At 44.3% G+C, this 17,087-nt stretch overlaps 1 protein-coding gene across 2 annotated transcripts in view; it reads left to right on the forward strand.

Annotated features, from left to right (window-relative positions):
• LOC107993614 (beta-1-syntrophin) overlaps positions 1-17,087 on the forward strand; it is a 298,727-nt gene that overhangs the window by 151,079 nt on the left and 130,561 nt on the right. For both annotated transcript variants that reach the window (XM_062080047.1, XM_062080048.1), the window contains exon 3: positions 5,326-5,514. In XM_062080047.1, the coding sequence (XP_061936031.1) occupies positions 5,326-5,514 (189 nt within the window). The remainder of the gene's footprint in view (positions 1-5,325; positions 5,515-17,087) is intronic.

Here is a 17,087-nt window from a genome sequence, read left to right on the forward strand (position 1 = left end):
GTTGTATATTTACGCTCGTAAGTCGCTCGATGATTAATATACGTTCTTGTTTCTTCGCCATTTAAAGCGGTCGATCGAAGCGTTATTTTTAAGTCACGTTTGATAATCGAAGTCGAAGATGCGTCTTCTTATGCGATTCCGAGATTCGAAAAGATCCCAAATTCCTTCCTTGGGATATCTCGAGCGCGTTCTCCTCGATTTCCTTTTTTATTTTACGATTTTGTTAGGTTGCCAAGGATACGTGCGAGGATCCATGAGTTTCATCGCTCGAATATCTAAATTTTATTCGGGACGTCGTGCTTGGATCGAACAAAACTTTACCATTTTTTCGCGATCAAAGAAACTCGGATAGTTCTTTGCATCTGATAGGACGAGGAAAAGATGAAACGATATCAAATCGAAAGATACAAGTTTCGTAATTATTCTATAGCAATCGCTCGAATTAGCTAACACCTTTCCACCCCTCGATCTTGTTCGATTTTAATCCCAATTTCTTCATCGTGAACATCGCCTCATGATCTTGTTCCAATGCGAAATAGTTATTTGATCGTGAGACTATGAAATATGGAAGGGTGCGAAGGAGGAAATAAAAAGTTTAAAGACGATGGAAAAGTAAGAGAGGGGCGTTCATTTTCATCTCTCCTTATTTCCTTGCCCATCGTGGACGTTCTCGTGATTCGTTCGATTAAATATATATATATATATATACCCTCCTCGAAGGAAACGACCGCCACCCCCCGTTCGGATTTTTATTCTCGCTCGAACAGAGAGTCTGGCGATCCGGGTAAAATTCGAGCGACCAACCCCTCTCCACCCCCTCTTTCTCTTTAATTGCGCGATTTCCGCTCCTAGATTGCTCTTTGTCCGGGTAGCCAAGACGCTCCAAGGTTTCTCAGATTTCTAAAATGGCCGCCACTCGTGACCTCGTGTTAGCCCTTTTCGAGGTTCTTGATTAAATTTCTCGATTAATTAGGACGTTACGTGAAACGTTTTCTCTGTTTGTCTTTGATTGGTTAAAGAACGAACTCCTTCGATGCGTTACGTTATATTTTTCCTTGGATGAATATCTGAGAAAAAAGAGACGAGTAGAAAAGACGTGGATCGAAAGGTGGAATATAATTTGAAAACATGGATGGATTTGATAAAATGATAAATAAATTGCGCAATACATACTTTTGTAAATTCTTTTAGGAAGATAATACGATCTTAATTAACGTGACGATTGTTCGATGACCTATTCCATTTTTAAATAATTTTTTAAATAATTTGACAAGGGTTTGGAGGAATAGAGATATATCTCAGGATTTTACGTTTCCATCTTTTGTGATAAGCTCGAATCTTATTATCCAACGGATCCAACGGAAATCTGGAATAAATTTCGACGAGGAATAGGCCGTATTGCTCGCGGAGGAAATTTGAATGTAAATCATACGATTACGCGAGAGTTGCGAAAAAGGGGTAGATTCACGGACCGTGGATCTCGTCTGGTGGCAGGCATCCGTCCTTGGCCGGGGAATAAAAATCTCGAGGGATCGCGTTCCCGAGACGGGCTGGCCGTTTAATCTAACGAAATTTATCCCGAGAATAAGGTTCAGCAATCTAGAAGGGATAACGCTATCTTATTTACCGAATCTTATATTACACTCGGGGAAAGATATCTTTGGTCTCGATTCTCTAATTCGATAATTGGATCTTTCGTTTCATCCGCGAAATGCAGAGAGAAATTTTTTCCCAAATTACGGAACCTCGCGTTCACCATCTCTACGTTATCCCTGATAATTTTCTATCTTCTCTCATTCTAAAGGAAAAAAAAGAAGAACGGAAAATTATCACGCGATTTTCAACGGCACATTCAACGAAAGGACAGAATTAATTATAATAAATCGAAGATAAATTTAACTTTCTTCAAATAAATACTTTCACTTGGAACAATATTTTTCAATTCAACGATGTCGATGATCTTCTACAACGTTGATATCGAAAAAGAGAAAAAAAAAAACTTAAAATTCACGCACATTCGACACGCTTGTTCTCGCGTTTCGCATATCGTTCAATATTCATACGAGCTCGTTCATGGGAACAAGATCATCTGTACATTTTTACCCGATAAATGGAATAAATCGGTGATGCGCGCGGTATGCATAAGAAAGAGGGTGGATGGAGAGGAGAGGGGGTCACATACTCGTAAACAGAGAAGGGAAAGGATTCTCGCGCTTGTAACGTTTTCTGTGTTCTCGCGCAAAGTGGCGTTTACCACCTGTCGATCAAAAGATCGGACAGCACAGGTGGGTGTGCGAACCTCTCGAAAGCGTGTTCGAACGACTTCGTTTCGACGTCGATCGCGCGTTGATTCGAGTGAATCGATTCATCCGATTGTGCGCCCGAATAATGGGCACACGCCAGTTACACGCGGATTTCCGCTTTTGGCGGTTGTGCAACCCTTTTGAAGGTTACTCACTGTATCGAGGATTATTCTAGTAACTGCTCTGAACGGATTCGAGTTCTCGATTTCATTTTTAACGTCTTGAGCGACGGACGCTTTCGCGATTCTTTGATCGTTCGCAAAGAAAAGAAGATTCGATCGAATTTTTATTGGGCGAAATTTATCGAATCGTGCGAAAATCGTGTTTTGGAGGAAGCATATCGAAAAAAAAATCGAAAATTCGGGCAAGACGAAAAATTATAGCCTTTGATCGGGATCGATTGTCCGCTTTCATGAATTCGAAACGATCCATTTTTCATAGGAATTCGTACTTTGAAGAGGGGGAGTACATGGATGCATGCGGGTTACGATCTCGGATAAATTTCCGTGCAATTTCAATACGAGATGATTCCTCTTATAGAGGCAAGTCTCCCTTTTCTCCTTTCCCCCTCCTCCTCTTCCTCGATATATAGTGCGGGGACTGCTGTGGGATAAGACGAGCGGATATTAAAAATATCTTCCGTCGAAGAACGGACAGCGATCGACTTCCGGTTTATCCGTTTTTACTCCATTCCCAAGCCGTCCCCGTAGCTCGATTGGCCGCTTTTCGTCCCCGATTCCTCTATTTTTCCACGATTTTCTTCGCTCCTCCCCTCCTCTTCCCCCTTTGCAACGTTTCTCCCGCAAATCTTAACGGGCGCAGCAGTGATGGGCCGATCCAACCATTTCAAAAACGATTCGTATCGGAGAGATAGAGAGAGTAAGTCGTTTGGGAAAGATTCTAAACGTCTAATTAATCCTGGAAATTGATTCGATTCCCGGAGGAAAACTAATGTTGTTCTATCCTCCGAGTTCTTGTTCTTGGATAGTTGCTAAAGTAGATTAGAGGCGGCGTGGTTATTCCGGGAACCTGCTCATTTTGCTGTAAACGCGGTCCCGTTTCCGAGTATCCCTAATTTCGATGCTAGTACTCCCGACGGTTTTCGTTTTGCATGTACGGCACGATATAATAGAAATTATTCTCAACGGCCACCTAACGACCAGAGGTGGTTATCGTTCCAATTCTCTTCGAGCACCAAACCTTTCCGAACCGCGATCGTAATAAAACAAGTAGAATTGTACCGCAAAAATTGATCAACATCCTCGCTCCACGCTCGCTTAATTAATTTATCGTTATTCAGTCGTCCACAACAAGCGCGTAGCTCCAATCCAGCTTTTTCATCCCGCTTCAACTAATAGTAGAGCAGTTTCAGAATTTTTAAAAAAATATATATATATATATCCATCCCCCTTATCCGAGGGTAGCTTCAGGCCGGGTATACGCATTTTCCCGGGCGAATCCTCTTAATTACTTTAATGGACCGTCGAAAAGTAACGTCAACGTTGGACGTCATCCTTTGACCATCGTGTGCCAGCTTCTCTTCCCAGATATAGAGAAAGCATATTTCATTTTCTAAACATCCTGCTGTAGATTCTCTCTGACCTCTTGTTCGAGAAAAAACGCTTTCTCAGACTCGTGGCTGTTTACCCTCGCCGGCGGATTCGCCGAGCTTCGTTCCTTCGTTTCCTCGCGAGTCTCGAGAAACGAAATACGGGATTCCCTTCGCGGAAAATTGTCGCGAATTTCGTTAACGGCCGCATATTCGATCGAGGGAAATTACTGGCTGGAAGAATGGATTCACGATCGAGGCTTCGAATACTGCGCGTACGAAAATTATGGGCAATCATCGTCCACTCGCGAATTGCCAACTATTCCGCTCGAATATTTTCTCGAACGATTCTGTGCTTATTCAGCAAGCCTCTGAAGAATCTCGAAGAAAGAGATAATCGTGAATTCTGAGACGATTGGAAAATGGAATATTTTCAAAAAAAAGTTAATCTAAGAACACGTCGAATCGAGAGCAAATTCATTGGAACAATAGGAATTGCGCGGTGACGCGAGCGTATAATCCAATCGGATGGAAATCGGGGACAAACAGTTGGAACGCGTTCTAATTATTAATAACGCGACGAGTCAGTGATCAGATGGATGGCTGTTTGCACCAACCGGAATTGGTTACTCGCATTACGGCGCTTATCAATGGGCATCGTTGAAATTGCGGCGATGCGCTCGCCCCCAACGAGCCGCGGTGGTAAAGAAAAGTCGGCCGATGGTGATTAGCGTTGCCGATCAATGGAAGGTTTATCAATGCTCGTTGGGACGAATTTCATCCCCATGTATCCCCGAATATACGAAGAACCGGCGCGTTCTTGGCGCCGGTCCACCTCCGCTCTTGAAAGCAAAACCCGTAAACCCGTCGTTTCCTCGGCGCGGATCGGTAATTTCGGTTAACTGGAATCCGAGCAGAGGAGGTTTGGATCGATCGATCCGATATTAAGCTCGGAGCAGAAGAAGTAGCCCGACTTTACGAGCCGGATTTTTACGATTTCCCTGCGAGTTCGTGCGAGGGGTGTAACCTGCACGTATTTCGGTTAGGTGTCCGGACTGCACCTACGTGTTTCTCCCTCCCTTCCAGCCTCTCGCGCTTCCTTCGAACTTTAACGAGTTTGTCCCGATGTGTAATCGCATCCGTGGCTGCAGCGACGTCGAAACATCAACGACAAATTGGATTTTGAAACAGTCTGTACGTGACCGCGCACGTACCGTACCTCGCAGACGCCTCGACGCCGGAACGGAGATGATCCGCGGCTTCGATTTACGAGGGGAGATAGGCCCTGGCTTCGAACGGCAAAATTCTGCGTAAAGAAATCGTCCATCTTCCGGATAATCTTATCCGCTAGCTTTAATTACGCGCCAAAGCTTCCTTTCCGTAAAGAAAATGCGTGAAAAATTTCCCTTTCCCCTCTTTCGTTTCGCGCTCTTGAAGGCAAAAATCTGATTTACTGGTTATTTTTTTTTCCAGTGAAGTATCTGAGGGAGGTGACACCGTATTTCAGGAAGGCGTCGATCATCCAGGAGGTGGGATGGGAGTTGCAGCGCGGCTTTCTCAGCGCGACACCACCGCCCCCGAAATCACCACCGCGAGCGGATACGCGTTATCTGCCGCTCCAACTCTGCAGACTAACCAGGGCTCATCCTTCCTCGGATCCCGGTAAGTTGGCTCCGTCGTCTCTATCGCTATCCGTTTAATACGTGGCGCGAGGGGGCGGCCGAACGTCGCCAGGGTAACGCGACGAAATTTCCGAACAGGGGCGTGAAACCGGAAAACGCATCGACCCAACGACTAACGCGAGAGCGTTAATTAACGCTGGCCCCGTCGAACGGATTCTCGCCTCCTCGCGGCTGCCTTTCGCTGCCGCGTATTTCGTTGGCCGACCTTATTCCGAGGACAACGTTGCTTCGTCGGTTCAGGAGATGGATCACTGTCGCGGGTTATTATCACTGTGATAATATAGTGAGGCATCCTCTCGTGAAAATATTAGTATTCTTTGTTGTCGGATATGTTTTGCACATTTTTTGTGAAAAATCTCTGTTGGATCGATCGATCGGAGGATTTCTTCGAAAGCGTCGAATCGAATCGGGGGAAAAAATATTCCTTCCGAGAGAAGTAACTTGGATCATTGGAAAATTTCGAAATCTTTTTTGCTTTCGCGACACGATTTCCGAGATGTATAAAAAGAAGGATTAATTTTTAATCGTCTCCTCTATATCTCGTCTCACTGGTCTATTACAAATTGCAGACGGAGCGTAGTAGTAGCATTTCCAGCGCTGAAAAAAAAAGAGATGTAGGTTAATGGACCGATGAATCCATTTATAATCTTTGCTACAAAAATACATTTAATTTAGTTATAAATAACTCACCGTATAATTAACATTTAGTAATTACATTTATAATTAATTGCATTTATAAAGATACGATTAATAATATGTAATTACCTTTCCGTTTTAATAGGAATTAAAATTAATATCGCGTCGTAAAAGTATGGCGTGTGGATTTTCCCGAGTGTTTTGCTAATTACAGGATCGAGTGAGGCAATTCTAGGAATTTCTCTTCGTGTCTGTTCCTGTATATATATATACATTTATCCGTGAAATTCCACGAGAGGGAGTCCAAGAAGTTGAAAAATTAATCGATTGCAAATCGAATGAACGAGATCCCCTCTTGTCTCTCGTTGAACGTTTAGAACTAAATGTTCCAACGAAACGTAACCGGGATTACGTGCACAAGCCGCGTCTCGTGGATGGCGCTCCTCTCGAGAGCTGCATGCTCAGCGACCGAGATAATGACAGCCATAACGCAATTAACCCGTTTCTGGCATTACAGTCGAACGAGGCTGCGCGGCGCCGGCGTGCCACGAGTTTGACAGTCAATTATCGTCTAATAGAATGACGACTAAACGCCGTCGGAGAAAAGCATCGTCGCGGTTACACACGTCGCCCGTTTCAATCCTCCGCGTATTCGTCTCTCTTTCTCCCCTCCCCGACCTTCGTCGTTATAAAAATACAAATCGAAATCCCTTTCGACGGGCAACTGTTTAAATCCCGTTCGAATCTCTCTCGCGTTTTTTAGCGATCGCCGTTTAAACTCGAGCCGAGCGCGTCGCTTTCGCGAGGAACACACACACACACCCTCTTGTTCTCCTTTGGGAGGAGACAATAGGGAAGGGGGCGACTCGTTTGCGTGTACACCAGATGGTGGTAAGTGGCTTCGCGGTGGTTGAATGGATCCAGTTTTCATCGAGACGCTGCTTCCCTCTGTCTGCTCGTTGCGAGGGACACGGCCACAAAGAAGGGGTTAGAAACGAGTATCCGTCCACCCCTCCGCGGATCCAACGACGTCGAGTTAATGAAAGGCTAATGGGCTCTTAATTCTATAGAGCTCCTTCCTCCCCTCGAATCCTCAACCCTTGTCCCCCTCCCCTCGATAACTGTCTCCACTCGTCCGGAGTAGGTCCCTAGGCCCTAGGTTGTCGTTCGCCAAGAGGAGCAGCGTCACCCGAAGGAAACTAAGCTTTCCAAGTTATCCTCTCCCATTCTCTCGCTGCATTTCGCTCTCCACAGGATTCGTAAATAAACCTCTCTCTCTCTCTCTCCATTTTTCCCGCCGTTATCTCCGCTTCTTCTTTTACGTCCCTCGGCGGGATTTCGTTCTCGCCCCCTTATTCCGCGCTGACTTCGTCTCCCTGCGACTGAAAATCGTGCGCCCTCGCGGGGAGGGGGGAGAATAGGCGTCGATAGGTGAGTGGAGTGGAGGGGGAAAGCGAGAACGAGAAGCGTGGCTCGGTATTCTTGTTATCTGGACACGGGTTACAGTATCGTCCAGCCACCTCGCTGTTTTTCAATGGTATTTTCCAAGACAACAGCCTGGCTCGACATGCGGAACTCCGCCTCCCATTATTCTGTGTATTACCAGCGGGTGGATAGTTGACGGGATCTAAAAATTGGCAGGGACGCGGTGGGCAAACACCGGGCGCGGGAAAAGGTCGTTAAATTCATCCGGAGTTTGCTCGTCAAATATTCAACGTTCTCGCTCTTCCGTGCTCCGCTGTTTGTCGTCCTCGTGGCGACCGTTTATCTTCGAACCCGGCGAACATCCATCGTCGGAAATTAAAGAAACCGGTCCGCGGGAGTAAAGCAATAACAAACAGGTACAGCTTGTTTCCGAGAGGGGAAGGAGAAGGAGAGAAGGAAGGTGGCCCGTGTGTAAACATTCCCCTTCTCCTCCCCCTTCGCTCGTACACCAAGAGCCTGTTTCCAACTTTTCCTCGAATCAATATCCTCGAAGGAGTTCAACTTTCACGGTGGCGCTTTTTAGCCGAGTTGTTTGGTACGTAGCGAGCGTGTTATCGACGGCTCTTTTTTTTTTTTTCTTCCTCCAACTGGAGAAATCGTGCGTTAAGGGTGTAGAAAGTGGAAAGAAGAAAGAAGGTAGGTATTTCAACAGCCTCCTTCTTTCTTTCGTTCTTCCAACGGGGACCAACGTGCATTCGCGGCGGATGCGCATTCGAATAAGAATGCGTCTTCTTAACTGTTCGATTAAAATTTAAAACGCGACGAATCGCGAAGGGGGAAAAGAAGAGAAATTTGCATCGATTCCAAAAATCCGTCACGTTCGACCGGAGGAATATCCCTTTCGGGGATTTAATCAGATATCGATAGACGGATCTTCTCGATGGTAGAAGAGATATTTACAATTTATTACGACACGTGCGTCACTGATGCATAATTCTCCATCCTTGGTGAAAATGTGATTTTTATTTATGTGATGTATATGTATATATATGTACGTTTTTTCGTGCGAGAATCACTGTGAGAATCAGCTAGAGTACATTTTACTCGTGGATATCCTGGCGGATAACAGTTTGATATTTTCTCTTTGTTGGCGCGCTCTACTTTTTCCCCCTCCCCTTCCATTCTTTCGTAATATATAATGTATAAAGATCGATTATTCCCAGTTTTCTTGGGTCTCTGCCTTTCCCATCCATTATTCCTTGCATATCTTTCCTTCGCATATCGCCGTTCTTTTTCCCTCCCCCTCCCTGACTAGATGAATAGAATTTTTCCGCATTTACATTTACTTATTTCCCGTTTGTCTACCAAAAACACACAAGAAAAAAGGAAAAAGGAAAAGAATAAAAATTGGAAAATTCAACCCTGAATTGTAAACGTGGTATTATGCTCTCATTTTGCTCGACTCTCGAATAACGCGCCGACAGATGGAATACGGCGCGGCCGTAATACAGTAAGTTCGTGGAACGAAGAGGCTCGTAGTTGACCGAGAGCAAACACGAAATGGACGTACTCAGACATTAGAAGGAGAGCGTAAAAAAAAAAAAAAAAGGAAAAAGGAAAAAAGGATCGAACAATGGACGATGGAAAAGGATATCGTTCATGGATTCTATCTACGAATTAAAACAGACCGGTAGACGCGTGAACGGTACAATGAAAATTGACTAATTGAATTAGCAGACAGCTGAGAACGACCTGAATAGGTAGAGGCTTCCATAACGCGAGCCGTCAGGTTTTAGGATGGGTTCCATTAAAAGGAAGAGTGCACCGGTGAAAGAACGGGATCCGAATTATCCAATTAAAATCACCTGTTAATTGTATATAGGAATCACATTGAATATAGGAATCACAATAGCTCCGTGACGCGTTCTGACTAAACTCTATCGTTCTTGTTTAAAAAGTAGATACTCTTATTTGCTTAATTATTTTTCCGTTAAAATGATCGAATACTTGAAAGAAATTCGTCCGACAATCTTTTTCCCATCGAAGAGGAAGGAAAAAGGGAAGCTAATCCGAAATATACATTTACCAATACGCACGGTATGACGATGGGAATAAAATTAATTGCAAACGACGAGAAGGGAGAATTCTTAAAAACGATAAAGAAGAAAAATGGACGTACGGATGAAAATTAAGGAAGGAGGGGGGGAGTATCAAAGGAACACGAGGACAACCGCACGAAGAATTACGAGAAGCCACGATATCGTATCATTCGTATCGTATATGCGCCATTCAATTTCGCTCGATATTCCGGAATCGACCTTTATCAAGGAATCGAGCAAAGTGAGACGTCCCTTTCGATTACACCTCGCGAGCCCTTTAATTAATGCCAGTGGATGGCCACTCGAAACAAGATAGCTCGCAATCGGGCTGCTGCATCCGCAGCTGCGGATCGAGCGCTTTGACCGGATCCATGACACGCTTTCCATTCCTTTCCCCTTTCGAAACGAAACGAAACGAAACACACCTATACACGCGATATGTTTAGCTTCGATTCGTTTCCGGGTTTCGATTCATTCGGATAGACACAACGCCGAGCCCCAGGATGCGGAATACTGCACGCGAGATGAGCGCGGAGGGGGTTGGAGATCGGCGAGGGTCGATGGCGGAGGCTCGAGGTTCGACTGTGCGCCGCCATTGGTCGGCGGGGAGAGGATGCGAGAGTTAAATTAGTTTCCGGAGCAAAAGCTGGCGGCTGGTTTTCAGGGCTAACCCCCGTGTATAATTCCAGAACAGCTCCATCAGGCTGGAACCCACCAAGAACCTTCCATCCGGAGGCCATCCACCATCCGCTGCTGCTGACGCCACCAACACCGCGCGAGACCCTTACCCGCTATCAACCATCCCCCTCCCCTCCCTCCTTGCCTTGCCAGACTTGCAGGCGGGGGCAGTTTGCGAAGTTAATTACCGTCGGATAATTGCGCCCTATATGCCGGCCGAGCTGATTAATGAGCCCGAATCAACCTGGAAGTCGGTTGTCCTGTCTTTTGTTTCCTCGTCCGGAACAGGACGATTGTCTGCCCGTTGATTACGGTTCAGAAGGAGAGGTCTTTTGGCTCGGCTGTCCGATTTTGGGACGAGTCTCCGCGTAGGTTTTTTAATTCCCAATTGAAAATCACTCCTCCCCTCGGTGGATAATGGACGGATAATTAGAGTTTCGTTATAACATTTCGGATACCAATTCACGTGTCGTATCCCTTTGTTTTCAATCTGCGGATTGCATGGATCAAGGGGCTCTTCATTTAACGTGACGCGAAATTATATCGAAGATACATTTATGTAGCTACGTACTCGTTCGAACAAAAGAATTCAAGACATTTCCATTTCCTCGAATGGAGGATTAAAGTTATCGTCGAAATTTCGTACGCGTGGAGAGAAGGATCGATTGCTTTGAACAGCTATTACTTATTCGTCGAACAAAAGAACTTAAGACATTCCGATGAAGGATCAAAGTCATTGTCGAAATTTCTCACGCGTGGAGAGAAGAGAAGCTTGGTCAAGAACAAATTATCCCTATTGTCCTATTGGAATTGGTGGATAATTACACGCCAGAGTCGTAGCTTCTTTCAATCTATACTCCCGTGGATTGCGAATAAGAATGGATCGTGAATAAGATTCTCGTTTTAATTATAGCTACTAAATTTATTTATGTATACATTAAAGTCAAAATTTCTCACGCGTGGAGAAGAAGAGTCGATAATTACACGCCAGTTTTCGAATATCAACTCTCATTCACGAATCGTAGCTTTTTCAATCTGTGGATTGCATCGATCGTGGATAAGATTCTCCAAAACTGTATCGAAGATATAGCTACATATTACTTATTTCTCCAACAAAAAGATATAAGACATTTCATTTCCAAAGATGATTATTGTCGAGATTCCTCACGCGTAAAGATCGGTGAGGAACAAAAGGGGAAAAGTATCGAAGGGTTGAAGAAAAGGGCGAGACGAAAAATGGCGCGTGCACGAGCGGCGACTCAGGGCGCTCAGGGCGGCTATTATCAGACCGTGTAGACGAAATCCACGTCGTCTCCGTCGTCGTGTGGAGCAAGCTTCCATTATCCTCTAATATCGTTACACCAGGTCACTCTGCTACGGTTTGTCGAACCGACGGCCACGATAATGCCCGTTACGTTAACGACAGGGATATCGTTGTGACCGTGACGCATCCATCTCGACCTCTCCCTCGATCGTTATCTAATAAAGAAGAGTATGGAAGTATTTCGTCGTTTTGTAACGGGCGATTTAACATCTTTTTCGAGAATTTTTCTCTTCGTACGTTTATGTTTTCATTCGATCCCCGCGATCTTTATTTAACAAGAAGGAATCCTCGAAGCTTTTCTCCCTAGTTCGAGTCGGTGGAAATAAAAAGGTAGAATCTGTTAGGAATTTTTGCTTTGTTTGTTTGTCTATATTGGATTTGTTTATTTACATTTTGGGTTTGTTGCTTTTCGTTTCCAGACTTGTTTTCTTTGTTTACGCGTTCTGGTTTCGTTGTTTGAAAACTTGTTTTGCCTTTTTTATATATATTTACCTTTCCGCTTATTCATACATTACAAAGCACGGTGATTTAGAATATTTTTAGGATACATTTCTATTAATCTTGTCACGAAGAATCTTGGCTTCCTAAAAAATTATTCATTAAAATAACTCGTGGAACATGCCTCTCGTGCCTCACGGCAGAAAATTTAATGGAAACTCGTTTATTTGTAAAAAAACGGATGCACTTTATATAAGCTGTGCAGGCAAGCTCTCGACAAGCCAACGATTTATGGGAATCGGTAATGCGTGCGGATGTAGGCGAAGGAATCATACACGCATGGACGTAAAATTTATCGCGCTAGGACTATAAAATTTAGCGCATAACCGCTGTCCACGCGATCGTTACCTGTGACCGATGCGTCGGTCAGGTAAACGCCACTCCTCTACAATCTGTTACCACCGTTCGGGACGTAAAGTTTGCATCGATGAAACGTAATTTCGCCGCCCAGTTCCGGCTGTCAGCCATCCCTGATGATCGATACAGCCTCTGTCGGCCGATCGCAGAACCGCAACCTTCTCTCCCTTCGATATCCGCCGATCGATATTCCCAAAGTTTTCCAACCCCTTTGTTCTCGATCCCCTGGAATTCCAGCCCCGCATCCTTTTAATCACATCGTTTTCCGGCGTTTTCCTCTCACCAAGCTTCCCCTCATCGTTTAGAATTACTTTTTATTTTCGATCGTGAGAAAGGATTAAGAAGAGAAAATGGACAAATCTTACATTCTCCATATTTTGGAACCTGATTTGATGGATATACTAAAAAAGATCGGTGAACGGTCTCGAACACTCTGAAGTTTATGATGCGATATTACTGAGTTGATCGTATTAATTATTGAATAGAGGGAAAAATTTCGTGAAATTTTACGATATAACTTACGATAACGCTTGCGATTCGAGGAATTCCGCCGTAATTCCGTCAAATTTTTATTCCACGACCGAAGAATCTCCCTTCCGACTTCAACTTCGATATTAATTTTCATCGATCGGAGGAAAGAAAGTTTGGCAGATAAAACGGTTGATGGTCGAAACGGCGATTCGGGAAAATGGGCGCAATCACGCAATTTCGCCGGTCGTGTATCATTTTATGGAAAAACGTTCAGTGACACTCGTCGCACGCGCGCGGCCGGTCGTCAATTTCGTCGGTCAACGGGCACGGCTTACTGCGAAAGTTATGAATTGCGAAACGGCAACTGCGCGCCCGCCTTTCGTAAATTACCAGATGAAAATATACAGTGGCCGGCCCGTTGTTCGATCGCCACTGATAATCGAATAAAACGACGGAAATGTGGCCCGTGGGAGAGATATTTACCGCCCACGAGTTACGAGATTAACGGTTCTCTCGGAAAAAAAAGAACAAAAAATAAAAGAAGAAAGAGAAACGAGCGGAAACGCGCGTAACGTTTGATAAACTCCGCCTTTTCATCGAACCGCCGATGGAATATCGCCATTTTATTTCGTTCGAGTTCATTTCTCGACACGTGATTCTTTGTATTCTATTCCATTGGCGTCAAATTAATTTTCAATTCAAGGGACGCAATGCGTGCACCATAAAAATTTCCTATTCCACGGAAATGTGAAAGATATAGATAGAATTTTCTATAACGATTTTTCTTTTACACAGCCATTTCGAATTTTGTTACATTTTAATCATTATCGAAAACCGATATTCGCCATCTTCTATTTTCGTCTGATTTCTAATTGTGTTTCATCGAAATTCGGTCAAGATAATGAGTATTCAAGACCGTCTCCGTTATGCCCTTAATACGTCGTACCTTTGGAAACGAAATAGAGGTCTTGCATCGTAGAAATATCTATATTACGCAGGTAAATTGGAACACGAATTGGTTACTTTGAACGTTCTGGAAACAGTGCATTTGAAACGCACACAGGAATCATCGTATGCAATCATCGTGCATATCTTCATTTATTGGTCGGCAACTGCAAGGTTTACGATAATTTGACCATAGATAATAAATCATTATTATTTTCATAATGTTTTCAAAAGAGAAAATGCACTGTTCGAAATAGCTTTTCTATCTTCCTTTCTCTTTTACATCTTCCTTCATAGCAGGAAAATTTCGACGATACGACACTCCTAACGGATTAAATTCGATCAGAAAGTTTATATCGAGCCTCGTTTTAGTTCGCAGCTACGTTTTATTTGCTCGAGCCGAGGAATGGTATAATATTAGCTTGGCAAATCATCGTCCAGAAATATAAAACTCGGCTTTGTTCGAGAAATATATATATATATATATACACATCACGGGAATTGCACGAATATTAAAAGATCCATCCAGGGAATGGCTAATATATCCGCGGTGCTTGTTTATCGAAATGCAGCGAAATAAGAACCGAAAATCGATCCACAGCTGTCTCGCGTAGTTCTCAATTTTTCTTTTTTTTTTTTTTTTTATAATATTTTATTCGAGAAATATTACTCGGGAATATCGGAGGAAATGTTCGCGAATTCACTCGTTCATTCTTATAGCCCATCGACGACTCGGATGTTTAATTAGCAACAGTCGATATTTAGGAAAGATTCTCTTTTTATCATACCTCTCGACGGATTGATTAATCTTAGATTTCCCTCTCGATATTTTCAATACCCATCAGATATCAGGCATAAGATCATAAGAACTTCATCCTTTGAATTAAAATCCCGAAAGATATCTTCTATAAAATCCAAAACATGGAACGTGTTTTTTCAAATATTCTCCACACTCGAATATCGAAGTCTGTCAACGTTTATCCACGAATAAAACCATCTCGCAATGATTAAATATTCAACGTCGAATTCTGAAACGAACGAAGAAGCTCGATAACAAAGATTCAACGCATTCTTTGAACGCATTTTCACGAACGTTGAAGCGACATTGACGGCACACTATATCACTGAATAAATCATCTCGGTTAACTTTGATCTCTTGTCTCGTTCATCGTCTCGAGCAAATCGTCTCGACGTGACACCGGCGGTCCTTTCCCCCATGTGTATCGATGCCAGCTGACATTTCGCTCGACTACACCCCGAGATCCAACGTCTTAACCCCGTCGAAACGAGGACAGCTTTCATCCCCGCGACTGCACAAGCTTGTTCCCCGCTGCGTAAATTGTGGTTGCCGCGTTACGTATCTTGCCAGAATCCCTCGAAGGGGATCGTTCTCGCATCCGCAGTCGAGAGCCAAGCGACGCGGCAATACCTTGATTGCACGGATATTAATTAATCGGGATCGCAACCATCCCTCCTCCCCTCGAAATCGGAACGCTTTTGCCCGAATGACGAATCGCGCCAACGTCATCGTTTCCCTCCTCGCGTTGGAACCGCTCTTGATTCTCTTTCTGAAAGCTAGAAAACTTTTCTTTTCGAATCTCTCTCTCTCTTTCTCTTTCCTGCTCTGTTTCGAATATTCTTTCTCCAGACACTCGTGAAATTGGTTTTCTTTTTTTTCTATTTTTCTTTTGCGTGCTATTTAATAGAGATTGGGGGTAAATTTAAATTTTGGAGCCAAAACAAGTTGGCCATTACAGAGGAGGAGATTAATGGAGCGATTTGTTTCGTTGTTACGGAATCAAATAGACAATTGTGTTTTGCACGCTCGTGTAAATTTTCCGATATTTTTGAAAAATTTTCATCTGTTTTGTTCTTCAGGAGGGTGAAAGTTTTCGAAGGAAGCTTTTTTGAATCATATCTGAAACTTTCGAATTTTTATCCTATTAATTAGGAATTAAAGAACGTTTCTGACGTTTGCCTATCCCTATTCCGAGGTCTTCCATAAGCTTTTCAATCGCGAAACATTACGAAGGGGGCGAAACTTTTCAATAAATCAGCTCGAACGTTTCGTACTAACCCCGAGAATATTCTTCGACCGAACACGGTTCGATCAATTAACGCATTTCTAGATAGAACGTAACGCCACGGGGATTTCCAACTGATGCGAATTTTTCGAAGGAAACAGAAGGAATTCTGACGGAATTCTCGAGAGACGGACGGAAATACCGAGGTTTTCATCTCGTCTCGCGGATTTCCTCGCGTTAACGGAACTCCTCGCCCGCCTTGAGGGGCGTTCGACGAAAATACTTAATCGGTTGGATCTTAAATCCCTTTAAAAAAAGTGTAAAAGCGGGAGAGGAAAATTATTTCGAGGAGAGGGGGCCGCGTGAAAAAGGATGATCTTGCCTTTGGAAGTAGAGGGTGGCCGGAAATTTTTTCCAACGAAATTTCCAAGCCCGCTTCCAAGCACGTTTTCGCAATCGTTCCGCTCGAGAAAGGATATCCCCTCCACAAAGGGTCCATTGTGCGTCGCGGCGGGGGGAGGAATCTCTCGCGTCCGGGAAAGCTGGTTAAAATTCAATAATCCCTCGGGGCTGAAACCAGACAGAGGGCGAGGGTTTCTTTATTAATTAGCCGACGATTTGCAGCCGGACATGTTCTCCCCGCGCAACGAGGGAGGCGCGGAGGAGATGGATGCCGGGTCCAAGATGTGGACTGGCAATAAGTCAGTCGGCCGCTCGCGCGCGGCTAATTAAACGACCCGTATCGGCCGGTGGCTTTGCTCGACTTAATTTGAATTAGCGGTAAGTCGGTGCACGCTCGCTTAAGTTGCCGCGTTAATGAAACTGCGAAACCACTCTGCCGAGTTTATGCACCCCGCACAAAGCCATCTCGGCGCCACCTCGGAGTTGTACGGGTGAACGAGAGCGGGAGGGAGAAAGTCACCCTCCCTCGACAACCGCGGTGTATAACGCGATGTTACTCTCGAATTTTCGTGCCACGCCACTTGTCGCCAAGTCTCTCTCCCTCTGTCTTAGCTTTCCTCTCGGCTTCGAGCTCGTTTTCTTACGGCAAATTCGCCTCGAAACTCGAGCGAATTTGTTTACCCACGACTTAAAA

This window comes from Apis cerana, linkage group LG10 (assembly GCF_029169275.1).
Source record: "Apis cerana isolate GH-2021 linkage group LG10, AcerK_1.0, whole genome shotgun sequence".
Classification (NCBI taxonomy): Eukaryota; Metazoa; Arthropoda; class Insecta; order Hymenoptera; family Apidae; genus Apis; species Apis cerana.